The sequence below is a fragment of the Talpa occidentalis genome, unplaced genomic scaffold (assembly GCF_014898055.3).
Source record: "Talpa occidentalis isolate TD23 unplaced genomic scaffold, MPIMG_talOcc4v2.1 talOcc4.12, whole genome shotgun sequence".
Lineage (NCBI taxonomy): Eukaryota > Metazoa > Chordata > Mammalia > Eulipotyphla > Talpidae > Talpa > Talpa occidentalis.
In genome coordinates this window covers 85,900,585-85,926,439 of record NW_023601212.1, presented here as the reverse complement: position 1 = coordinate 85,926,439, position 25,855 = coordinate 85,900,585, and the positions used below count along the sequence as shown (strand labels likewise).

Below are 25,855 nucleotides of genomic sequence, written 5' to 3'. Positions count from 1 at the left end.
ATTTTCTTTTTCTGAATAATGAAAGCCCTGGGATCTAAGGACACTCTTCCTCCCCCGGTCTCCCCGACACTCCCTTTCCCAGCGCTTTCCCTCTTCCCACGGGTTTCAGTTGCTGAAGAGGCTGGTGATGGTGATGGGGGGGGGGTTCCTCCCACAGAGAAGAGGCTGATTTCTTTTTTATTAACTTGGCTCTCCCCTCCATCTTCCCCAAAGCCTTTAGTTTAACTCAGAGCCTTTAGTCCCTGGCTCCTGGATTTCCTCACAAGCAGGCGGGATCATATGAAAATTCCTTACAGGTGATTGATAAAGTATAGGAAGGAAGTAGACAGAAAAGCTTCTAGGATTTAAGGCAGCTCAGAACTCTCTTGTCCTGTCTCACTTGGATAAGAGGCTTGTAGAGGAAGGAAACTGAGAAACACTGGTCTGGGTGCAGCTTAAATTAAGGGAAAAGTGACTCTGGAGAGACTGTTGAATGGGAGCCAATTCTCCATTTTCACCCTTGCTGTTGAGACGAGTCTAGTTGTATTCTTAAGTCTCCCATGTGCATGATGAAGGCGCCATGGACTGTGTTTTCCTGCTGCATTCCCAGACAAATGAAAGGAAAAAACTAGTTAGGAGGAAAGATGGTATCTCCCATCCTCCTGGAAAAAGACTTGAGAACAAGAATTTGGAGAATTCCAAGTGGTAAAAGGCTGTAGAGAGGCTATCTCAATAGAGGCGAGCAAGTAGTCACAGACATATCTTCCTACAAAGAAGTACTTTTCTGCCCTCCAGAAAAACAGCTGCAAGTTCCAAACCTCTTCCAAAACAATGTCTGCCTGTCCTAAAACTTCGGCTAAGAATAGCTCACATGGCCCAGCACTAAAGGGCGCACACAGACAGAACACACCATAAGGCCCGTCGGGAAAAGGTAGACATGGGGACCCCCTGGTTCTCTGCAAACTGCTTACAAGTGAGAGACAAGCCTCGTTCAGGAGACATTTTCCTCTGGCCTCCAACCTGTTTATCCACCAGAAAATTCACACAGGCGAGCAGCCATCCCCTGCAAAGGGGGTGACAGGGCCTCCATTCACCCCCACAATGTACTGCCTGCTCTCTTCACAGCAGGGACCACAAGCTTCATGTGCAGCTGGAGGGCTGGACCAGGGCTTCAAGCAGCTCTGTCAATGCCATTTTTCATCTTATAGTGGCCATCTTCCAGGCAGCTCCCTCTCACACCAGCACTGACTGCTGTGCAACGGGCTGTCGCGAGCAGCTAGCCTCCACCTCCCAAGTGCCCACGGCCATGACAGGATCTGAGCACAGGGAAGCCTCTGATGAGGGTTTCGACTTGACCAAGCACAACGAATTCAAGGCTGGGTAACCTTATTCTACCACTATGTCGTGGTGGGTCCAGCCCTTTGAGTGCCCCAAGTTGGGCGGCCACTTTGAACACAGCATTGTCCTGTGATGTGCAGCAGCACTGGGCAGAGCTGTTCCGTGTACCACCAAGGCTTATTGTCCGGCCAGTCAGCACCACAGGATCAACACAACAGCACTCAGTGTGAGAGTGGCTCCCTGCACAGAGGCCAACCTCTGTAAGTGGCTTCTGTTGGAGGTTACAAGGATGTCAAAATGTGTTCAAGGTTTAAGTTGCCCGGGAAGAGACCGATCATGGCATAAGCCCCCACTTTAGGAAGGAAAAAGAAAACAGGAGTCTTTGGTCAGGTTATCCCCTGCCTTATTTAGAACAGGCCGAGACCAACCACTACTCTTACAAAGTGAAGAGCAGTTTATAAAGTTTTATTCAAAGCAGTTTTCTCTCAAGCTTTGGCAGGCAGCTTTCTCCCTGAAGACTGTGACTGAACACACTTGGAACCCAGGCACTAGCACATCTTTTTTAAAAAAGATACTGTGTTTGAATTTGGGATAGGAAAGACTTACTTTGAAAAATACTAGCCTAAAGCAGGTTTTAGCTTCTCTGAGTCATAAGTTTATTTGCACATCCCATCCTAGCACTTAAAGAAATCAGGGTCTTTGAGCTTAAATCAACACCTTTATCTTCTTTTTTTTTTTAATTTATTATTTTTTTTATTATTTTTTAAAAGATATTTATTTATTTATTTATTTATTTATTTATTTATTTATACAAGCACTGGGTACAGTCAGAAGCGCGGGAGGGTGAGAGAATTCACCAGAGCCAGAGCAGGGAGCAGAGCAGGCAGAAGGACCGAAGTACACTACTGAGGGGAGCAGCGGGCGGCAGGAGAGGTCTGCGCGCCATGTGGGACCCTCCTCCGGTGGCCAGGGAGCAGCCGGGGATCGAACCGGCACCGCAGAGGCTGCGGGCAGCTTCGCAACCCAGCGCTCAACCGCTGCGCCACCGGGGAGGCCATAACACCTTTATTTTCAATGGCTGCGATGAGCTAGAGCCTTGTGGTCCTGAATTTGTAGATGGGGCTCAGTCTTGTGCAAATATTTATCTTGATGCACCAATGAAGACCTAGAAAAATCTTCCTGGCTTAAACTGCTTCAGAGTCTGAACCTCAGACACCTGTAGCAGCAAAGGGAAAAAGGAAGCCCACCCTAGTGACCGTGCCAAGAAATGAGCAGCTTTGGGCATCCCCGGTGGCGCAGCGTTTGAGCACTGGGTTGCGAAGCTGCCCACAGCCTCTGCAGCGCTGGTTCGATCCCCGGCTGCTCCCCAGCCACCGGAGGAGGGTCCCACATGGCGCGCAGACCTCTCCTGCCGCCTGCTGCTCCCCTCAGCAGTGACTTCGGTCCTTCTGCCTGCTCTGCTCCCCGCTCTGGCTCTGGTGAATTCTCTCACCCTCCTGCACTTCTGACTGTACCCAGTGCTTGTATAAATAAATAAAAACAAATCTTTAAAAGAAAAAAGAAAAAAAAAAAGAAATGAGCAGCTTGGAGTGAAGTGAGTCTGCACCGGAACATAATGGTGGAAAGTTAGGTGATGAGGGCAGGAAGCAGAGGAGTCAGGTCTGGTATTTGGGCCCTCTGCAAGTTTTGTCAACTTCAAAGTACTCAGAGAAAGCAGTAATTATGGTACCTTTAATTGGCAAGTTGCAAGCAGGATGCAGATCTGAATGCGAGCTGAGAACTGGTGTTACGAGTCAGCCTTTCCACAGGCAGTGCCAAGGGTTAGGAGAGGGGGTGGGTTGTACACTGGCTTCTTCAGGGAATTTAAAGCTGGTACAAAGGTAGCTCAAGCTGCCAAGGTGCCTCTTTTCAACTCAGTTTTCCCTTGCGACATGGTATCACACAAGCCAGTCCTCTCAGAAAAGTTTAGGGTGAGGGAGACCTTGATGGGGTCAGGTTTAAAGATCCAGTTGGAATCAAGACAGTTTATTACTTAACCTTTTCCCCCAATTTTTTACCTCTCTAGACATTTCTCCAAGTTGCAAGTTTGGCTTCTTCCTCTCTAAAGTAAACCAGACTCAGCTGAGGAAGGCAAGTGTGCACACACCAGCAGAAGATATAAGCTCTTGCTACTGCTCTTTGAGGTGCAGCGTCACCCCAACTAGAGGAAGGGCAGGGTCTGTGCCGGGACCAGGCTGGACTCTGACCAACTGGGTCAGTGGTAGATGGAGAAAGGAGTCACAGGTCAGAGGGGAAAGATTCTGGGCAGAGCTGGGAAATGTAAATGAGTGCAGTTCCTTTGGCTACTAACCCCAAATGTTCTTGGCCTACTGCTTTGTCCACGACAGTGGTTTACCTACAGAGTGAAGACGTGAGCTCTGCTTTTGTTTGCCCGGAAACTCTCACCTGGGGCTGGTTTCTCCCCAGGTATACTATGCGGTGGCTTTGTCATTAGTTTCACACTTGGGCTTCACTGACCCTGGATCAGTCCATTCCCACTCCAGTTCAGTGCCACGGAGTTATCGCAGGAAGCAGCAGATGCCTCCAGATCTCAGGCAGAGACACTGGCAAGCGGCTCAGGAGTAGTGTGCTAAAGACAGCAAGAAACTAAGAAGACTGAAGTCTTGTACGAATGGGCACCCGGTCTTGGTGTCCCGAGTGCCAGAATGAAAGAGCTATGATCTCTTCCAAAAGAAAAAAACATGATGAGGACCCCCTGGCAGGGTCAACGGTGGTTAGGCCTTAATTGCAGGACTCTCCCAGGAGGCCCTAAACACTGGAGGGTGGTTTCAGGGTGACCTTCCCCTTCAAACACAGGAGCTGCCAGTCAGCAGAGTGTGCTATGGAATGGTAGAAACACAACTTAGTTTAGGGCAAAAGATTCTTGATTGCTCCTCCTGACTATGCTGTGTTCTCCAAACAGGAGGTTTCCTTTCTCAGGCAGTTACTAGGGTGAATGAGTTGATGATAAAAGATGGTAGTTTGTAAACCATAAAAGACAAGCAAAGATATGTAAAGCAAACCTGTTTTTACTTCTCTCCTGTCACCCTTTCACATATATACTCTCTACCTGAATCCCCAATTCAGGAAAACTTGATTGCTGAAAACCATGGTGTGCCACTAGTGGCACTAGGAACCACACAGGTCATCTGAATGAGTGGAAACTCCCAGGAGATGGTCTGCTTTCCCAGAACCACTAGGAAGCCACAAAGAATGCTAGCTGCTGGCAAGGAGCTGGTAAGCAGCAGCAGACAAGCTACTGGAGAGAACAGACACCAGCTTCATCCCCAGGAGGCAGCTGTCAACTGTTGTTTTATGAGCGCTGAGGTCATGTTGCCAAATCTTTGGATTTTTCAAGGTAAGTCAGAAATCTCGACTTTTGTATGAAGTATTCTGACTCTTACATCTTGACCAATATTCTTTAATTTTTTTAAAATGCTGTCTGAGCCTGACAAATTAAAAAGGCAACTAATAGACCACATTCAGTACAAGGCCTTCAGTTTTTAATTTCTGCAGTAAAAAGACAACGGACAAAACCAAGTTCTCCTCACCTGAATCCTCTTAACACACGTGTGAAACAGCTTTTCTTACCTACAGCAGAGGTGTTGTGGGAGTGCTTGCTTCGGCCCTAACTCAGCAAAGGGGGCTTCTAGAGTCTGGAACAGTAGAGAGCAAAGTGTCAGCAAATGAAGCTGGTAAGGACTCAAGACAACTGTCCTCATCCCCTATGTCCAGAGGTGACTTCCCTGGAGCCACCAGAGGTTCAGGCCCCTAAGACCAGTTTGGCCCTCAGGCGACATCTAAATCTTCATCTTTTGCTTTGTCACCATTGAGGCCATCATCCACACTCCTGGAATATATTTGGATAGTGCTGGAAGCCCACAGGTGGGTCCCGGTTCCCTTGGCCAGGGGTCAGGGGCCCAGGCAACCCACTGGCAACCCTGTGCCTTCGCACCCCAGCATCAGGCCTATGGACCCACAGGTGCTTGGTCACAGCTGACTTCTGACTGAAGCACTTGCCACACTGAGGACAGGGGTAAGGACGCTCGCCACTGTGGGTTCGCTGGTGGACTACCAACTCGGAGCGCTGTCGGAAGCAGCGCCCACAGTCTGGGCACGGGTAGGGCTTCTCACCCGTATGGGTACGAGCATGGCGCCGAAGGTCTGAGGCATGGGCAAAGGCACGGCCACAATCTGGGCAGGGGTAGGGGGTCTCGCCACTGTGGACCCGCTGGTGCTGCCAGAGGGAAGAGCTCTGGCTGAAGCAGCGGCCGCAGTCAGCACAGCGGTAGGGCTTCTCTCCCGTATGAACCCGTAGATGGGTGATGAGATTACCACGCAGGGAAAAGGCCCGGCCACAGTGGGGGCAGTGGTGGGGCCGCTCCTCAAGGTGGGAAGCCCGATGCTTGTTCAGAGAAGAGGACTGGCTGAAGCCCTTGCCACAGTCAGAGCAATAGTAGGGCTTCTTAAATGTGTGTTCGTACAAGTGCCTCATCAGAGTGGAATGCCAAGCAAAACTCTTTCCACATATATAGCAACCATGTCGCTGGTCTGCTCGTGGGACAGGGAGATGGACACAGAGCAGGGGGCGACCCCGGCAACGTGGCCTGGACGGCTGCTCCAAACCATTAGGGAGCCCAAGAGGCCCAGCATCCACAGAAAGGATCTTCTCCAATGCCTCAGTCCCTTCTGCTTGTCCCTTTTCTTTCTTGTTTCTGGAATCTGCTGGGAAATAAGAGGAGAGGTTAGACCTTGGCTTCCCATCATCCTTGAATCCCACACCCCATGTGGTAATAGAGAAGACTCTGTATTACCACCCCATGTGGTAATACGGCCACTTGCTGGACCCAATGCTGCCTCTGGCACTCAGCTTGGCACAGGCAGGGAAGCTAAGACCGACACACCTTTTCAGCTGCACAGAAAAGAAAAAAAAAAAAAAAATACAGAAACCAAAGGAAAAAAAAGGACAGAAGAGTAGTGCATTCTACCTCAGGGGTGGGGAAATGGGAGGCAAGGGAGAGATGACATCTTAGCTGGATCATACAAGATGCTTAAGGATACTCCAGGCAACCGGAAAAGCACACAGAGAGGTGAACCTGGCTGGCCTGGGCAAGTGTGCAAAGGTGGACAGGATGAATGGGAGGAGGGAAACAATGGAAACCAAGAAGTTTGTATATGCTACAAAAATTTTGACAAAAAGTACACTGGCATAAACACCGGTAAAGAGCACAGCGAGAAGGATGCTGTGACGCTCAGCAGGGCTTAGGAACCAAGTGGATGTGAGCAATTCAGATTCCAGATGGAAGTGGGCCGCCGGCAAGCCAGGCTCTGGCACCCTGGCAGGGCCTGGGCGAGGTCACAGACCCTTTCTAGGCTGAATTCAGGAGCTAAGGACCAAACATAATAACCTGTGACGGGAAAGCAACTCCGGGAAGAAAGTGATAAGCAAGTAACAAAGTAATTGAAGGAAAGAGGAAAGATAAGGCACAGAGAAATCCCCAAGGGGCAGAGTGCCCACTACTTCACCTGTATCTACTTTTGTTTGGCATTCGGCCACCTTTGGATCCTGGGCATCCGGACCCCACAGTTCAGCCTCTTCCTCCACCCAGGAGATGAGGGCTGGCTTGGTGCCTCGGAATCCTGCGGGAGAGCAAAGTAAAATCCACACTGAACAAGGCAGCCCCGCCCAGTCCCAACTTCCCCAACCCCGGGCGTCTCACCGCCCCAGAGGCTGGGCAGGTTGCACAGGGGTGGAACCCAAAGAGCGTGGGGCCTCACCGAGGGCGCACAGATGGCCGTAGGTCTCCCGCATCACGTCCCGGTACAGGGCGCGCTGCGCGGGCCGCAGACACCCCCACTCCTCGGGGGAGAAGTACACGGCCACGTCCGCGAACCTCACGGGCTTGGGTTTCCTCCTCTCGCGCCCGGTCCTGTTCGGCGGCGCCATGGACCGCCCCTTGCCAGGCCAGAGTCTCCGGTGCTCGAGAACGCGTCCCCGGCGCGCGCCCCAAGGTTGGGGAGCGATCAGGAAGGCCGAGAGAGCCGGACCCGGCCTCCCGAGGATGCACCAGGGCGGCTGGAAACAGCCGGCAGGGGACCGTACCTCGGGGAACGCCTTCTTGAAAAAAGACTGTTACGCGGCCTCTTGAAATTTGCCCCCACGCGGTCGCGTGCAGATGACGTCACGAGGTGCTTCCGGTTGCTGAGCCCTCAAGCCCTCAGCCAAAATGGCCGCGGAGGCTTCGCGAGCTGGAGTAGGCGCCCGGCATCACCTGGACCGCAGACCGGCCCTCGTGCGCCTGGTGGGAGCTCAGCGCAGGGTCCCGCCACCGCACTCGCCGTGCTGGGAGGCGCAGCGAGGCCTCGAGGAGGTTTGGAGGGCGGCTGGAGGCAGCGCCCGGCGACTGCAGTTAGACTCCTCACCGCTCTGCTCTGCCTTGGTGAATTACGTTGGTTTTCATTGCTGAGCCGTTTGTAATTGATCTTCATCACTGGGTGACTGCAACCTTTCCTCAATATTGGAGGATCAAAAAATGTAGTGGGTGAAAAAGAAGCAACCGTCTCTGTCGGAAGCTCATGCTATCCTAAAATTCTGGGACTTCTATTTCAGGAGATGGTAGAGGCAACTGGGTGATAGTGGGGAAAGGTCAGAGAAAGGTGAGAAGGACCCTCTTTCTGCAAACGTACTCCCCCTCCTCCGCCCCCCACATGCCCTACAGGCAAGTTTAGCTCAAGTCTGCTCCTGAGTGCCTGATCACACAGCTACGTGACACCTTGCCTCTGTGGTTAACCCACAAGCACCTCCACACAGCACAGCTCAAAACTGAATTCATCCCTATTCCCTTTTCTCCTGCAACCTGCCCCTGCTGAGGCCCTTTTGTCAGCAAATGGCACCAACTCTCCATATCATGCCCACCTCCAAGCCTCCTCATGATCTTGAAGGGCTTCTCTGTGCCCTACTTGTGCTCAGAAATACCCCAGCTACATCAGTCACATTTCGCAGAAGTACACTTCCCATCTTCAACAGGTCTAAGTCCTAGTCTGGAGCATTTGTTTGTCTGCTTCTTTCCTAAGGCCTCCCAGGGGATTCCACCTGACACCTTGTCCCCACAGCCAGGGGAGCTAGGGGAGAAATAATAGCTCACTGGGAAGAACACAAAAAGCTTGAGAGGTTAACACCTGGCCATGGAGACAGGTTTGTTGGAGGATGTCTGGAGAGGGTAAGGATGCAGAGTTGCCCAGGAACTTGACCCCAGCTCTCCCAACCTCTCTGGCCCCTGAAGAACACAAGAGAAAACAGAAAAATCTCTGTTCAGAGTGATGGTATCTTGTCACCAATTCCTGCCCCTCGCTGCATTTCCTATAGCACACAGGCTGGGAGGAGCTCTGGGTAGAGCTGGAAACTCAAAACTCAATCCAGGGAAGACCCAGGGCAGCATTCACACCGTGGGTCAGCCTGTGAGGCCCATAGCCCGGACTGAGGGTTTATCTGTGGGCCTCTGACTAAAGCACCTCCCTCAGTAGGTACAGGAGTAACAATGCTGTGCATGAGCTTGACCATGAGCCAGCAGGTAGCATGAGAGATACTCACTGTGGTGGGACCAGGTGCCACACTAGCTGTAGGCAAAGGGTCCCTTCTCCCTAGTGCACTGGGCCAGGCTGAAGGTAATGGCATCTGGCTGCACTCAAACAGGAATGGAGCAGGTGAGTGCCAGGTGCTCAGGCAAGACAGACTAGGGGCTTGAGAAAGGCTGGATACAAGGAACTCTGGCCACAGGCTCTGAGCCCAGGTCAGTGTCTCTGACCCCAGGGGCTCATGACAGCTCCCACATAGACCACACTGACAGCCTCTTCTAAATGTATCATTTTCTCTGAATGGATGGTGGGAAACAACAGATTCAAAACTTACTTTTTGTTCTGTTGACTCTACAAGGTTTAATCATGTGCAGATGACAGTGTAACAGGGTGGTCCCCAGGAGAGGGGGAGGTTCCCTGCCCCACCCAAGAGAGGGTGGAGCTGAGCAGGAAGAAGAGAAGCTGCAGAAGAGACTGAGGAAGAAGCAGGATGAAGCCAGGAGACACGTGAAGAAACTGCGCTTGTCTTTTGGTCTTGGACTGGGTGACACAGATGTGGGTGAGACCCATGGGGAGGTGACAATGGCAGCTTTTATCTTGATGTTGATTTTGCTCTTTTCCTTCCAGGCTTGTCTGGTTGTTTCTGACCCTTTTCTGTGGGTCCCCACTGGAAGATGCTTTAGACTTGTGGCAGGCTTTGGGGCCTTGTTCTGGGCCGATCCCATATGGATGGACTTTTACCCACGAGGGGACACGTAACTTTGGGTGCTTCATTTAGAAACTAGACTTTTTGCCTTACCTGTATTGTTTCCTAGTTTTATTAAAGTTCCTTCCCATTAAAGTCTCATATGTTTTGTGTTGATGCGGTGGATGGCAGAACCCATTTAGAACAGGCAGGTTTGCGAGGTTTTGGGCTGCCCCTCTCCCTGTCCTGTAACAACAGGATCAGTCTTCACACCAGCAGAAGATTCAGAAGCGTACCTAGCTGCTAGAAGCCTCCCACTCCAGACTGTGTGTTGGTCCATTGAAGTGCCTACAAGTCAGGGACCTTCCCACTCACCTCAGGACCAGAGGAGATGCCCTCAACCAGAGGAACAACTGTCATAGGCTCTGGGGACCTGGCGATCAAAGGTAAACTGCTTTCGGGCCTCCCCGGTGGCGCAGCGGTTGAGCGCTGGGTTGCGAAGCTGCCCGTGGCCTCTGTGGCGCCGGTTCGATCCCCGGCTGCTCCCCGGCCACCGGAGGAGGGTCCCACATGGCGCGCAGACCTCTCCTGCCTCCCGCTGCTCCCCTCAGCAGTGTACTTCTTTCTGCCTGCTCTGCTCCCCGCTCTGGCTCTGGTGAATTCTCTCACCCTCCCGCGCTTCTGACTGTACCCAGTGCATGTATAAACAAAAACAAACAAACAAATAAATAAATAAATAAAACATGCCTCTAGGAAAAAAAAAAAAAAAAGGTAAACTGCTTTCATCCTAAACTTAAATTTACACATTCAAGTAAACGACCAAGCCGGGTCTTTCACTCACATCTAGAAAACCAATATCTGAATTATGAAAATTGTCTTTATGTAAAGGAGTTTTATTCAAGATGGCCAGCAAAGGAGTCGGCATGATGGGCACCCCAAAATTATGGCTCCCTGAAACTGCAGGAATGCTGGGATTTTCTAAGGGGTGAAGGAATGTGAGGGAATACGGGCTTCAAATCTCTGGGTGTGAGGAGGTGCCTGGTAGTCTAGGTGACAGGAGTCATGGCATTTGATTCTCAGCAGGTGTTTGTTTCTGCTGCAGGGTGTTTTCTCAGCAATGAGAAGTTGCTGCTATCAACTCAGGGAAACATAAAATTTTACTAAGGTTGTAACACAATTTTCTGAGTTCCCAGGAATGCAGGTGAACCTAGTTAACAGTGAATCATGAAGGGAGTAAGGGATACAATTCTTTGAGTTTACAGTTAACCCTAGAGAGGAATGCAACTTAGTTAACAGTTCTGAAAAAGGAATGCAAAGGAGTGATTAGAGTTTAATTCCACTTATTCCTAATTTTTAATCTGGGATGATTTCTGTTGCAAAATGGAGGGATCTGCTATACCATTGACTAGAGTTTGGGTGATTCATAGTGTGACCTAATCATGGGGAACCCAGGATGCCTCAAAGCCAAATAGTTGAGGAAAAGTCAAGATTCTTGTCTCCAGTTGGGTCATAAATTCAGGTCAGCAAAAATTAGTAAGGAACATGAGGTTTCTTGCTCAACAAAACATTTTCCCCTCCAGCTGGAAATGGGACATTGCTCTTCTCACCTCTCTGGTCCTCTCTCAGGCTTCCTCTCTTCTGGGGATCCTGAGTATCTGCATCCCCAATTGGAGTTCCTGCTTTACCCAGGAGTAGAGTTTGGGGTCTGGGAACTCTGGGAACCTATTAATTGCAGAAACATTTAAGACTGCCTATATGTTCATGTAATGAAAATATACCAGGCCCCCTTGTGTGGCTGGCCTTTTACATGTTCTCCGTGTTGGAAACCTTGAACCAAAAGGTTCCTGCTCTAAGTTGACACTAAAGGAGATAGCAGGAAGTGGCCCTGCTGGTGCAGCTGCAAGTGATGGTGCTTAGGGCTATCAAGAGCCACAGAACCACAGGTCTGAGGCTCAGCATGGGGAAGGCAGCTCTGATTTGGGCATGAAATAGTAGCATAGCAAGAGCAAAAGCTGGTCGGCTTAGAGGCTGCCTTAAGAACAGATTCTTTTACCTGGAACCAAATGGAGTCAGTTGTCTGTAGGGGGAGATTTGTTTTGAATGGCGTTAGTGTGTGCCTCTGGGCCGTGAGGGCCGCTGAGGTACAAGTTCTGAACTTTTTGCTGGAAGTCCTAGGGAGCTACTGCAAGAGTCTGGCCAGGGAGTCTGTTATGAATTTCAGTGAGGCTGATCTGGCCGGGATCACGAGAAACGGATTCATCCCAGGGCCGGACTAGGAGCGAGTCTCCCTGTAACAGGGTGGTCCCCAGGAAAGGGGGAGGTTCCAGGTTCCCTGCCCCACCCAAGGAAGGGTGGAGCTGAGCAGGAAGAGGAGAAGCTGCAGAAGAGACTGAGGAAGGAAGCAGGATGGAGCAAGGAGACCCGGAGGAGGCGCATGGAGCCTAGAGACACGTGAAGAAACTGCGCTTGTCTTTTGGTCGTGGACTATGTGACACAGATGTGGGTGAGACCCGTGGGGAGGTGACAATGGCAGCTTTTATCTTGATGTTGATTTTGCTCTTTTCCTTCCGGGCTTGTCTGGTTGTTTGTGACCCTTTTCTGTGGGTCCCCACTGGAAGATGTTTTAGACTTGTGGCAGGCTTTGGGGCCTTGCTCTGGGCCGACCCCATATGGATGGAGTTTTACCCACGAGGGGACGGGTAACTTTGGGTGCTTCATTTAGAAACTAGACTCTTTGCCTTACCTGTATTGTTTTCTAGTTTTTATTAAAGTTCCTTCCCATTAAAGTGTCATATGTTTTGTGTTGATGCGGCGGATGGCAGAACCCATTTAGAATAGGCAGGTTTGCGGGGTTTGGGCTGCCCCTCTCCCTGTCCTATAACATCCCGACACTACCCAACCTGGCCAGCCCCTTTCCTTTTCAGAGATCCGGGACAGCCGGATCCGAGCGCGCCCAGGTGGCTGTATCACGCCCCCATCAGGGCCACAGACACCCCACTCCGGGTAAGAAATTCGCAGTCACCTCCTCGAAGCTCGGCCTTTGCCCCCTGCTGCTGCCCACCGGTCGTCGCTGGCACGTAGACCGGGCGCAGGGAGCGGAGCGAGGGCGGAGTCTTTGGGTTCCCCTTCCCCCTTGGAGGAGCACAGCCGATTCGGCGCGAGGACCGGGGTCGGTCGGCCGTGGGCGGCAGGAAGTAGCTTTGGGTGGGGCCGCTCTAGGTCGGGTAGGCGAACTCGGTGGGCCCCGGGCTAAGAAAATGAAGGTGCCCTCACAGAAGATGGTAGCTTTCTCTCTTCCTTCTAGTTTGGAGACAGGCATCTAACAGTCTCAGTGTCGGCCTGGTGTCGATGATTCATTTTCTCCACAGACCCCCCCCCCCACGCCCCGCTTTTTCTTGCTGTTCCTCACGCAGCCTCGGAGGCCCCTCGTGCCCGCAGTTAAGATGGCTGCGGCCGCTTCAGCGTCGTGCGCAGCCCGGGCGCAGTGGGGTCAGGATTCCGGGGGCCGCCGGAAGTCGCCTTCCCGGTCTGGAAAGAACGTGCAGTCACCGGTCTTTCTTGAATTTTTTATTTTCCTTTATTTTATTTTATTTTTATTTTTATTTTTACTTTATTTATAGCAAACTACAATAATTCATTTCTTTTTTTCATTCACAGGATGCAGAATATTCAGCGACGTGTTCTCCCACTCTAGTCCTCTGTTAAGTTCCTTAAATATCCCTCCAGGGATAGCCTGTCTGTTTATATAGTCACGGTATTGCCACACATTTACTAGCTCTTTTTCTTAGGACATTGTGCCGAATTCCTCCAGTGCTTTACAGTTCGGTCAATTTTCAGAACAGAAAGAAGCCGGGTTACCCCAGGTCAAACAACACAGTCGCGACTCCCACCCACTGCCTGTCTCGTGAGAGCCTGTTTCTCTGCCTACCTCTGCCTTCTCCAGGCCTGTTCCAGAAAAGCAACAGGAACACTTTGACAAGATCGGGCGCGTTCAGGGTGGTATGGCCGTAGACCAGGAACACTTTGAATTAACTTACCCCTGCTGACCTGTGAAAACCAATTGTTGTGGTTTTTGAAGTCTGTGGGTTTGGAGTGCGGGGTCCTTGGGTTCACTCTGGGAAAGGTTTCACCAGAGCTCCCGTTTCAGCGACAGGGGTGAGTTTCCCCACGAGACAGAGACAGTTATTTTTAAAGGGCAGGTTTATTAGGAAAGGTATAAAACAGTAAAAGACACTTGCATAGACACAAGCGGACAGGAAGAGCTGCCCCAGAAGGGACAGGTTTGCTAAGAGAGGCCTGCATGGTTGCAGGCAGGTGGACTTGACAGGTCACAGGAGGCAGGAGGCTGCTGCCCTACAGAGGAAGAGAGTTGGTGAAAAGAGGCACCTGCATAGTCACAGGTGGGCAGTGGGAGTGCTGCCCTGAGCCAGTGCAGCTACTGCACTGATAAACTCTTCTGTTTGGGAGGGGTCAAGTCTTGTGAGCTGTGGTTGCTAATTTTGGACAACTATGCAGAATTTGAAAGGGACTGGCGATTCTACAGCGAGCTCAATCTCCATATCTTTAGATCGTGACTCAGGGTACTAGTGGGGATACTAGTGTCCTCAACTGGGGATACTAGTTTCTGCAACTGTGTGGATGGTTATACTAATCTCTTCCGGCCCCCACCTCCTTGTGTGAGCCAGGTATCTGGTCTTGTGGCACCTCCTTTTTTGTTTTTTTCTATTCCTTTCTTCCATCACAACTGTATTTTCAATTGATGATTAAGTTATGACTGTACAAAAAATTAGATGTTACTGTGCCTCTCAATTCCAAGCCTCCTAACAGAACAGTGGCAGGGCTACACAGAGCTGCAGTTGGGTCTTTTCAGTCCTGTTTTGCCCTTGTTTTTTCTTTTGTTGGTTTTTTAAATGCAGGTTGTTCTATAATATGAGTAAGACATTAATATATGCCAAACAAGTCTAGTACTTTCACTTGTTCATTCATTTAACGTCACAAGGCTGCAATTCCAACCCTTCTGGATTAGAAGCTGAAACCAGACATGCACTTGCCTGAGGCCACACAACTAAGCAGTGAGCCGTGATTCAAACCCTGGCAGTTTCCAGAATCTGTGCGGTAATGTCCCGATTATTGAAGGCACAGAGAGATGGGATTTTAGGCCAGGTTACCAAGAAACAGTTGTAACGTGGGGTAATGTTGACCTCAGAGGTCAGAAGAGCTGTTTCTGGTCACATACTGCACATCCTCCAGTAACATCATTCCTTTATACTGTTAGTGAGAAAAAAAGAATCTGGGCTGACAGTGAACAAAAAGTTATTCGAGGACCTGCATTGTTATACATCCTTTTGCTTAAAGTCACGGTTTCCAAGAACTTATCCACAACATTGAGGACTCACTGATTACAATTCCATAGTGTCATATAAATGTAGAGGGTAAAAAATGAAAATGATGGGTTTAACTGTGAGGCATTGAAAGTCAATAACAAGGCTATGTTTTGGGGTTACATCATGGGTGGGGGGAAGATGTCATTCATGCATGTAGGGAGGTATATGAAATTGCCCTGGACGAAGGGTGACGTGTTTCACAGAAGGCATCCTGCACCAGCTGGGCACCCAGCCTTCCGCCTTTCCCATTCAGCCAGCACTGCGGTCTAGCATAGCAAAAAGAGCATGAGTGTCTCCTGAGAAGTTAGGAAGTATGGGTTCCAGGCCTACCTCTGCCACTAACTCAACTGTGTGATCTTAAGTAAGGCTCTTCCTCTCTGGGCCTCAGTCGTTCTCAGAGTATATTCCGTGGAACAGTATATTCCCTTCCACGAGGGGCCCGGTGGCAAGAACAAGCAGTCTCACTCAAAATCCACTTAGGCCTCAGATGGTGTTTGCTGAAAGAACAAATGGGATCCATGGCCCTCATCTTGGAATTTTGTCACCCAGCTGTCTCTTCCAACAGAAGGCGCTCGATATACTCATTGTTTGTTGACTGCATTTTCTTTTTTTTTTTTTAAAGATTTTTATTTATTTATTTATTTAATTTATACAAGCACTGGGTACAGTCAGAAGCGCGGGAGGGTGAGAGAATTCACCAGAGCCAGAGCAGGGAGCAGAGCAGGCAGAAGGACCGAAGTACACTGCTGAGGGGAGCAGCGGGCGGCAGGAGAGGTCTGCGCGCCATGTGGGACCCTCCTCCGGTGGCCGGGGAGCAGCCGGGGATCGAACCGGCGCTGCAGAGGCTGCGGGCAGCTTCGCAACCCAGCGCTCAACCGCTGCGCCACCAGGGAGGCCCATGTTGACTGCATTTTCTAAGGGAAAGGTCACAAGCCTTAGAAGGGCTCTCATTTCCTGCTGAGGCTCTCCTGGGCAGGCTGGGCTGGGTCCTGCAGACTGAGGAGCCACCCCTAACCCCAAGGCATAGGCTACTTTCTGGTTGGGAAATAAGGACCAAACCCTTCTCCTGCAGCTACTCATTTACTACGCGGCTGGTTCCTGAGTTCTCACCTCACCCTCACCTGAGCCCCCGACCCACTGCCCAGATCTGACTGCTCAGAGGAAGTGGTGGGAGTATCTGGTCTGTGTCAGTTTCCAGCTTGGCTACTTTATAGCACTGAAAAGGAGAAAATCACTTCATCGTTGAGCCTCAGTTTACTCATCCACAAAACACAGCCATTGATGCCCATGTCTGCTCCTTGGTGGCCTCTTTACACTTTCTGAAGCATAAAATGTCAACAATAATTCAGTCTTCAAACAAATGTTTATTGCACTTTTACTGTGTCACACATGTTATCTTGTTAAAATTTCAGTCTGCACTGTAACTCTTTCCTTTGAGGTAGATATTATTAAGCCTCATTTTATAGACTAGGAGTTGAGACTTAGGGAGGGAGTATGGTTACCAGCTATGGGTTGGGGCAAGCCCCAGCCTAGATCTGCCCCCTGTTCCTATACTCTCGCCACCCACTTCTCTTTCAGAGCTCCCTGCCAGTGTCAGTTAGCTAGGGCCTTCCATGCCCTCCATCTGGGATCCCTCCCCAGGCCTTAATCCCCCTCAGCATTTGCCTCTTATATAAATAAGCAGCAAGGGGATGTTTTTTGAGACAGTGGAAAGATCTTGGTTGCACCTGTTACTGAGATAACACTGAGAAAAGTGTAGAATCTCACTCTTCATTTTTTTTATATATAAAAAAGTAGGAGAAAGGTGTCAGGTTTAATCTATTTGAATCTTTACAGGCACTTTTCTTTTTCACAAGTTTGGAAACTTGTGGGATCCTTGAGGGAAGTCCAGGGATGACTTTTGGTTCCCAAGCCCCTGACTCAGTTGCCTACTTTAGGGCCCAGTCAGTGCCTAGCGCCTCGGCAGCCTCAACCCCAGCGTGGCTGCCGCTCAGCCGCACTCCTCGAAGATGTCGGGGTAGTGCCGGAACAGTACAGGCGGGTCCCGGTCACCCCGCATGGGCGCCCGCGGGACAGCCCGGATCCCCGGCCTCCGGCCGCGCCGCCCCCCGGAGCAGGAGCGGTGGATCCACTGGTGAGCTTCCACGGCGAACTTCCTCTTGAAGCGCATGCCGCACTCGGGGCAGGGGAAGGGCCGCTCCCCGGAGTGCATGCGCCGGTGGCTGACCAGCAGCGACGGGTAGGTGAAGCGGCGGCCGCAGTCTGCACACACGTGGCGTCGCTGGCCGGCCTGAGCGTCCCCTGCGCCCTGGTCCCAGGCCTCCTTCACGGGTGGCGGTGCTCTTGCCACGGCCTGGCTGGCCAGCGAGTCAGGCTTGTGTTTGAGCAGGTCTTCGGGCGGTTCCTTCCCAGGAGTCTTTCTGGCCCCCTTGGCTCGTGGCTCTTCCTGGGGTTCTTCTTCCTTCTTGTTTGGACCATCTCCTGGAGAACAGGAATTACATTTATTTTTTGACACACCCAATAATAACTTCATATTTCATAATTATAGAAATAAGATTTTGCTTTTACAACTGTGTGCCACACTGTACGGAATTACATTTAAAAACATTTGTTCAGACCGTCTGGGTTTGTCAGGTGCTTTTACTTATGGAAGTGCCAGAAAAACACTGCCTAGTGATTACACACGACGCTGAAGGATGGTGAGTGGAGTCAGGTGTTGGCAGAGTGACTTATTTGGGGGGAGGCAATGGTTCCTTTACTTCCCAGCCTTGTTGGAAGGATTAAATGAGTAGAGAAGCAGGTTAAGCACTTGACCTAACTAGTAGCTATTATTATTGTGGTGTTTTTTGTTGTTGTTGTTTTGTTTTGGGGTTTTTTTTGGCAGGGCAAGACTTTTGCAAATGAGAAAAACGTTCAAGATCACTCTGCTAGAGGATTTTGAGGGGAGAAGAACCAAGAACTCAATTACTGAGCATTTTCTCATGTGCCACTTTGCCTTGCCTTGTGAAAGGCAGGCCTGAAGCTGCCAGAATCTTAAGGGATTTTAGTTGTTTCAGGAAAAAGGGAGAATGGTGTTTTCTCCAGGAGGGTCCTGAAAACCTGGGTCTAGACTTGATTCTCCTACATAGATCTCATCTTGACTACTGTCCCAAGTTTGCACCAACTTTGCACCAGGTCTGCGTCTTTGCTACTCTAGGTCCAACAGGGGTTGGCGCTTTGATACCTTTAGCGATGCTGGAAGTGGGATCTGAAAGAAAACCTAGCTAGGTAGGAAGCCCTGGGGCCAGGTGGGGGAAGACTTGGGACCATCCCTCACCTCTCCGAGCTCCTCCCAGGCTTTCCCCCTCCTCAGGATCCTGGGCGGCGGAGCTCCAAGCCTCACTCTCCTGTTCCATCCAAGAGATGAGGGCTGGTTTGGGGCCTGGGAATCCTGGGAGAGAACAGGGATCACAGTGCTGGCCTGAGAGGCGTCCTGGAAAGATGGCATCCCCCTGCCAGGGTGAGGGCACCTCCTCAGAACTTATGCTCAACCTGAACACGGTCTGCAATGCTCCTGCCTGGGGGAAGTGGATGCGAGGTGGAAGGACTCCCGAGGGGGGTACCTGAAGTCCTGGGAATGGGACGTGGCTGGTGCCGTTGGCGGAATAGTGCGGGATTAGGGGTCACAATCCTCTCCGTCCTTCTATATCATCTCCCCGGTGAACCCCAGTGGAGGAGGAAGGGGCTCTGACCCGGGCCTCACCGAGCGCGCCCAGGTGGCCGTAGGTCTCCCGCATCACGTCCCGGTACAGGGCCCTCTGCGCGGGCCGCAGACACCCCCACTCCTCCGGGGAGAAGTACACGGCCACGTCCGCGAACCTCACGGCCGCGGGCTGCTTGCAACCAGGCCGGCTGGGCCCGGGTCTCAGCGCCAGTAGCGGGGCTGGGGGCGGCGCCATGGGCCTCCCGGCCCAGAGCAGCGGCCGCCGGGTCCCCGCTCCCGGCCTCAGCTTCTTCCTCCGCAGAGAGGGCTCCCGGCCCCGCCCAGCTTTGCTTCGAGCCCCGGCTGGGGACCGACGTCGCAGGGACTGGATGCTGGGGATTCGGGGACTCTAATGGGAACAGAAAACCCCCCTCGATGTTTATTCACTTCATGGCAGCTTGGACTTAGACACCCGGGTTAAAGGACCCTCCCGGAAGGTGCCTTCAGAAAATATGGCGACATCCTGGCTTCAGTTGTCACTAGCTGCTCTTAAGGGCGCCATCCCTTGATCGTCTCGAACTTGCCGCCTGTCTGGCTTCCCGCGCCTCTTGGTCCGCTTGCCCTTAAACACAATGGCCGCCGGAGCGGGGCTTTTAGAGTGGGGCGGGCGCGGGGGCGAGGGAACGCAGGGCAGGTCGCGGGGGAACGCGCTTGCCTTCAAGAAAGATGGACGGGCCCGGGCTTCCCAGGCTTCGCTTGCCCGCTCTACGCCGCGGCCGGTGATTGGTCGCCAGCGGGAAGGGCGGCGCTCGCGGCCTGGGACTGGCGGGGCTTGGGGAAGACCGCCCTGAAGGCCCGGGGGCTGGTCGCTCGATCGCGAGGACCTTGTCGTCTGTGGGGCCTGGGATTGTGTCCCCGATAGCGAGAGCTGGGACCCGGGCCCCCACCGCTGCGGGAAGACGCTCACATCCTTGGCCAACCCGGGGCACGGCCGGGGGGGACACCAGGTACGCGTTTGCAGTCTGGACCGCGTCTTGGAAACACCCGATTTCCTGCAGCCTCGACTCGGCTTGCTCAGTCCTGAACTGGAGCTCCGGGCTAAGGGACGTGCTGGGTGAGGTGGGAACTGGAAGGAGGAAATTTAAAATAACTTCCCCACCCAAACTAATGAATACGTGATATTTTAAAAGTAATACAAAAGATTTCTAATGACAGAGCCCCCTGTACACTTGCTGTGTTCCCAACAGGCAACTACTTTTAACTCTTAATTAGAATTATATTGTACATACGGTACAATGCACACACATCTTCAGTCCGAAGTTCGCCCAGTTGAATACAAACAAATGTATTCAGCCCTGTTACTCATGACCCAAAATGATATATGATACTGATGTTACCCCTGAATGCTTCCTTTCTTCAATCAATATGCAATTTCTTTTTTTTTTTTTTTTTGGGAGATCAGGACATGAGAGGAACAACTAACAAACCAAGATAATTTACCAATGTATGTTTGTAGATTTTTTTTTAATTAATTAATTTATTTATACAAGCACTGGGTACAGTCAGAAGTGAGGGAGGGTGAGAGAATTCACCAGAGCCAGAGCTGGGAACAGAACAGGCAGACCCACAAAATACACTGCTGAAGGGAGCAGCGGGCGGCAGGAGAGGTCTGCGGGCCATGTGGGACCCTCCCCGGAGGCTGGGAATCGAACCGGCGCTGTAGAGGCTGTGGGCAGCTTCGCAACCCAGCGCTCAACTGCTGCGCCACCAGGGGAGGCCCAATATGCAATTTCTTATTGTGGTAAGATACACATAACATAAAGTAACCATCTTAAAATTAAATTTCAATGGCATTTAGTACATTAACTGTGCACCCATTGCCAACTACTTTCATTAACCCTGAAGGAAACCCCCACCATTAAATAGCCATTTTCCCATTTTTTCTACACCACCCCCCCCCCCAACTCGTGGCAGTCACTAACCTGTTTTTAGTCTCAGGATTTACTTTTTTGGGCATTTCATATAAATGAAATGGTAGGATGTGTGTGTGGCCTTTGGTGTCTAGTTTATAATGTTTTCAAGGTTCACCCTTGCAGCATATATCACTACTTCATTCTTTTTTTTTTTTAAGATTTATTTATTTATGCATACAAGAACTGGGGTAAAGGCCAGAGGTGTGGGGGGTGAGAGGATTCACCAGAGACGGAGTGGGGAACAGAACAGGCAGACTGACGAAATACACTGCTGAGGGGAGGAGTGGGTGAGACAAGAGAGGTCTGCTGCGCCATATGGGCCAGGGGACAAAACTCATGTCGCAGTGGCTGCTGGTAGCTTGATAGCACTGAGAAGTGGGTCATCTTAATAGCTTATGGCAGTGGTTTATGAGTCCAAGATATCTTCATCCCCATGTTTGTAATATTCCTGCAGTTAGGCAGGATATCAGACGCTATTTACTTAGCATAGGGCTCATCACTGGCGATAACAATACCAACCTGGTTTCTGGGTAGCAGCTCACAGCCCCATCTTCTAAGTCTCCCCCTTTTCAGACATGTTCTTCATGGCTGATTGAGCCTAGTGTCTTTTCAGTCTATATTTTCAGGGCTGACCTTGTTATTTTTTAGCAGGAATAATTTTTGGCTTTTAGTGTGACTTCTGGTTTCACCTCAGTAATCAAATGCTTATATTAAAATTTTAACTTTTTGAGTTTTGGAGGTGTCTCACTCTATTCACTGTCATTAATGGTATAGAAAAGGAAAAAGGAAATATATATTCTCAGAAGTGAGTCCCCCTTTTTTTTTTTAAAGATTTATTTTTTATTTATTTATACAAGAACTGGGGTACAGGCCAGATGCACGGAAGGTAAAAGGATTCACCAGAGACAGAGCGGAGAACAGAACAGGCAGACTGACGAAATACACTGCTGAGGGGAGCAGCGGGTGCGACAGGAGAGGTCTGCCACGCTATGTGGGACTCTTGCTGGCCGGCTGGGATGGAACCCGCGCTGCAGAGGCTGCCCACAGCTTCACAGCATGGTGCGCAACCGCCTGTGCCACCAGGGGAGGCCCTGAGTCCCCTTTTAAACAGAATCAACTTTATCTGAAGAGAAACTACAAAACTTTTCACCTGAACCAAAAAATACTTCTGTTTAGGCACTATGCTGTAAATTCTCTATGGACTAGGGACAGGAAAGATTTAAGAAGATGGAGCTAACCAATAAACTTGCTATTAACTAATTTGCTTGAAACAAACTTTCAAGGCTAAAACTGTTCCAACATAAATGGCTGCCAATCATAAAAATACAAAGATGTGTTGCTTTTAAATTAGTTTTACTGCCCACCAAATTGCAAGTGTTTGTTCAAGATTCTGGATAATGATGAAATGTTATACACTGGAGATCATTATGATTCATAATTTTTACTTGTCAGTTACAGGGTGCATTAAAACCTTAAGCAAAAGCTAAAGTTTCTTGCATAAAGCTCAGTCTTATATTGACGCACTTAGGGATGAAGAGTAATGAAGTTTGCAACTTACTGTGAAAAATATTAAAGAAAATAAGATGGATAAAAGATGGATTGACATAAGGTAATGCAAATAGCAAAACTATAGAATCCAGGTTAATTGTAGAATCTAAGTGATGGGCAAATGAAAATTTGGCATAAAATTCTTTCAACTATTTTTAATGTCTGAGAAGTTTTATTATAATGTTGGGATGGGGTGAGTTTCTTCAAATTATAAGTACATGCTAGGTCCCTTCATACTTTTATCTCAGACCATCCTGTGAAGTTGACATTAGTCCAATTTTACAAGTGAGACAACTAAGGGTTAGAAATGTTGAATAATGTGTTTAAGGCCACACAGCTAGTGGGGACTATGCTGAAACAGGAATCCAGGTCTACTAATTCAGAAAAGGCTATATGGTAAAGTAAAAATCACAACCAGTTGCTATTAATAATCATCTTTGAAACCAAGGGGTTCAAAAAAGCAGTCTTTGGTTAAAAGAGGTATTTGAGCCACCCAACATCACACCTGGAATGAAAAGTAGAGCTAGCAGATCTAAATGGGTCAGAAAGACCTCTTTTAACTGTTGACACATACAAGCATTACTGTAAAAATTAGACTGGATTTGTCTTGATTTCAGCTCTAATCATAAGTTACTCTTTTTTTTTTTTAAAGACCCCAGTATGATATGCCAGCTGCTGTGGCCCAAGAATACATCTTTATTCAAAAGATGTAAAATCTAAGGAACATGCAAGTAAAAACACTGCAATCACTAAATCATAAAGGTGTGATAATTTAAACTCATAGTGTGCCAGTTTTCTGCACTATGTGCACAGTGAGTGTGAGGCGGGAGAGTTCCTCACCTAAAGCCACTGTCCTTCCTCTGGCCACCTCTAGCTTTAACCAGAGTGCCAGCAATGGTGTGCTGCCACATGTGTCTTCTTATCAGATGTTTCACCTGCACTGGCTACAAGTCATAATCCTTGGATGAGTACCCCCATGGGGACAGGCCCAAGGTGTGCTTCTAGTCAAAGGGATCCCCAGAATGGATACTGGCTCCTTTAATAGGCTCTTGACTTTGGGGACCCCATATCTGAGGAACAGAAGAAATACAGGCAGAAAGCAGAATGGTGTGAGAGAACAATTCATACAGAAAAGTCAATTAAGTGAATGGTTTGCAGTGAGACTTAGAAGTGGGAGCTGGAACCTCAGAAAGTAGGTTCAGCCCTCAGGTAGCCTTTCAGATTCCTACCTCTTTTTTCTTTCTTTTTTCTTTTTTTTTTTTAAAGATTTATTTATGCATACAAGAGCTGGGGTATAGGCCAGAGATGCAGGGGGGTGAGAGGATTCACCAGAGACAGAGAGGGGAGCAGAACTAGTGGATCTACTGAAATACACTGCTGAGGGGAGCAGCAGGTGAGACAGGAGAGCTCTGCTGTACCATGTGGTTCAGCAACCTGGCAGGGATCTGGTGATAGCTTGATAGCGCTGAGACTTAACCCCTGCACCACCGGGGAGGTCCCACCTCTGCTCATTTTTTTTTTTTTCCTCTGTTCATTTTTTAACACAGAGCTTTATTCTCTTAAATGCCCACTTTCTTTCCTTGTCCTTCAAATGCATAAACCTCGTTCTTCCTTTCCAGACAAAACTAATCATCTTTTGTGAGCTCCATCTCCCACACTCTTGAAATATATCTGGAAAATACCAGGAATGAACTGGGGCACCCTGGCCTCCCAAGACAGGAACTGACTCAGAAAGCCCTACTGCAGGTTGCTGCCACCTCGCCCTTTCCACAGAGCGATGGGCCCACTGGTGGGCTGCCAAGGCATACTTGCGCTTGAAGCCCTTGCCACACTCTGGGCAGGGGAGGGGCCGCCTGTCAGAGTGGATGCGCCGGTGACTAAGGAGGAGAGAAGAGTAGGTAAAGCGGAGGCCACAGTCCGGGCAAGGGTAGGGCTTCTTACCTGTGTGCGTGCGCCTGTGGATAGCCAGCAGGGAGGGGTAGGCAAAATGGAGGCTGCAGCTGGGACAGCTGTAGGGCTTCTCTCCAGTGTGCTTGCGTTGGTGGATGGCCAGCAGGTAGGGGTAAGTAAAGTGACTCTTGCAGTCTGGGCATGCATAGGGCTTCTCCCCAGTGTGAGATCTCCTGTGGATGGCCAGGGAACCCCCTTGGCAAAAGCATCACCCGCAATCAGGGCAGGGGTAGGGCTTTTCACCTGTGTGGATGAACTGATGCTGGAGCAGGTACTTGCGCTGGGAGAAATGGGCCTGACACTGGTCACAGGGAAAGGGTCTTTCTCCAGAGTGGACCCGCTTGTGGTTGGCCAAGAAGGAGGGGTAGCTGAAGTTTCGGCCACAGTCTGGGCAAGAGTAGGGTGGTTTGCAGGCTGGAGTGGCCTTGGGCCAAGGTTTGATGGCACTTGACCTAAGGTTCCAGCAGAACTCCGGACAGCCAGCTTTGTGACTGGGGTCAGGTGGCATGCAGGACGACAACCACTCCTTGAGAGACACTCCTTGGTGCTCCATCTCTTTTTGCTTTGAATTCTTCGGCCCTTCTCTCTCCTCACTACCCTCCCTGGATCCTGAGGCAGGGAAAAAGATGAAACTTGAATTCAGTAGCAGGTTCCAGACTGTCCTGCCCTGGGCAGGTTCCAGACTGGGCAGAGCATGAATGGCTGAGTAAATGGCTCCTTGGGGGTGAGACTAAATGATAGGGGCCTCATCATCAAGGTCTCAAAGTTAGCCTGGAGTCAAAGCAAATTCCATTGTCTGAAGGTTAACACAGGAAAGTTCTGAAAATGAGATAAATGGAGAATTGATAATATTAAACCCTACTCGTTGGGCATTAGGATGGTGATGGTTCCAGCTTCCATAGAGCTAATAATCCTGATCCTGTTTATAATCTCTTTGCAAAATAGCCACTGAACGACCACCAAAAACTCTACATGTAGGCTGCACTCTAGATTCCCCAGGGGAAGACCTGAGAGCAAACCTGTATTATGATGTCATGCCTGCAGGAGACACCCGCTTTTTCTTTTTAAACCTCTGAGAAGTGACATTACCCATTACATTGTGATCCACGTAACTCATACCCAGAAGGAACATTTGTCTTCATTTTATCACACACAGAACCACTTACGTTTTTTTCCCCTTCCCCTGCCTTGGAAGCTCCAGCTCTACTGATCAAGTGGTACCCTAAGGCCCAATGTAGCTGTTCTGTTGAGTCATTTTGCAGGAAAATGGGAACCTTTCTAGAGATGAGATGCAGGGAGACAGGACTTTAGAGGGGGCAGTGTGTGCCAAGGATCCCAGTTGGGAGAGACAGCTCTCAGGGGCCTCCTGCTGGGGGTTGCTGTGAGGTACCTCCACCTTTCCCGCCTCTCTTTTGACGGCCGCTGGGCTCCCGCCCACTGGGTCCTGGGCCTCCGAGCTCCACGCCTCCACCTCTCCTTCCACCCAGGAGATAAAAGCAGGTTTGGGGCCTGAAAGTCCAGCGAAGGGAAAACAATGGGGGCGGCGGCTTCCTCAGTGCCCCACACTTCCAGCCCGCTCGCCTGCGGGGACTGAACCCCGCCTTCCCACAGATTCCTGGGGCCGGGCGGGGCCGTCGGGCCTCACCGAGCGCGCCCAGGTGCCCGTAGGTCTCCCGCATCAAGTCCCGGCACTGGGCCCTCT

The 25,855-nt window shown here is 50.3% G+C and overlaps 3 protein-coding genes across 3 annotated transcripts; all 3 read right to left on the bottom strand.

Annotated features, from left to right (window-relative positions):
- Nucleotides 1-2,814: 2,814 nt before the first annotated feature.
- Nucleotides 2,815-7,524, bottom strand: LOC119241735 (zinc finger protein 764-like). The gene is made up of 3 exons (XM_037507235.2): nt 7,135-7,524; nt 6,883-6,996; nt 2,815-6,078 (listed from the first exon to the last, which is right to left on the bottom strand). Exons 1-3 carry the CDS (start codon nt 7,301-7,303, stop codon nt 5,195-5,197), a joined length of 1,167 nt encoding a protein of 388 aa, XP_037363132.1. The 5' UTR covers nt 7,304-7,524; the 3' UTR covers nt 2,815-5,194.
- Nucleotides 7,525-15,858: 8,334 nt separating this feature from the next.
- Nucleotides 15,859-18,938, bottom strand: LOC119241736 (zinc finger protein 688). Its single transcript, XM_037507236.2, has 3 exons — nt 18,743-18,938; nt 18,317-18,430; nt 15,859-17,481 (listed from the first exon to the last, which is right to left on the bottom strand). Exons 1-3 carry the CDS (start codon nt 18,936-18,938, stop codon nt 16,991-16,993), a joined length of 801 nt encoding a protein of 266 aa, XP_037363133.1. The 3' UTR covers nt 15,859-16,990.
- A 397-nt stretch (nt 18,939-19,335) lies between these two features.
- On the bottom strand, nt 19,336-25,832 carry LOC119242347 (zinc finger protein 785). The gene is given in 4 exon segments (XM_054693923.1): nt 19,336-19,808; nt 24,145-24,883; nt 25,544-25,662; nt 25,799-25,832. Coding segments are annotated over 4 exon segments (1,365 nt in total).
- Between the last annotated feature and the right edge of the window lie 23 nt (nt 25,833-25,855).

What these genes read in the sequence shown, in the direction of transcription:
- LOC119241736 (XM_037507236.2), bottom strand. Translation starts at nt 18,938, where the DNA reads ATGGCGCCGCCCCCAGCCCCGCTACTGGCGCTGAGACCCGGGCCCAGC. An exon ending in CGGCCACCTGGGCGCGCTCG is followed by an intron (nt 18,431 to 18,742) that starts GTGAGGCCCGGG and finishes GTTCTCTCCCAG; the next exon opens with GATTCCCAGGCCCCAAACCA. An exon ending in CCTGGGAGGAGCTCGGAGAG is followed by an intron (nt 17,482 to 18,316) that starts GTGAGGGATGGT and finishes CCTGTTCTCCAG; the next exon opens with GAGATGGTCCAAACAAGAAG.
- LOC119241735 (XM_037507235.2), bottom strand. Translation starts at nt 7,303, where the DNA reads ATGGCGCCGCCGAACAGGACCGGGCGCGAGAGGAGGAAACCCAAGCCC. An exon ending in CGGCCATCTGTGCGCCCTCG is followed by an intron (nt 6,997 to 7,134) that starts GTGAGGCCCCAC and finishes GCTCTCCCGCAG; the next exon opens with GATTCCGAGGCACCAAGCCA. An exon ending in CCAAACAAAAGTAGATACAG is followed by an intron (nt 6,079 to 6,882) that starts GTGAAGTAGTGG and finishes ATTTCCCAGCAG; the next exon opens with ATTCCAGAAACAAGAAAGAA.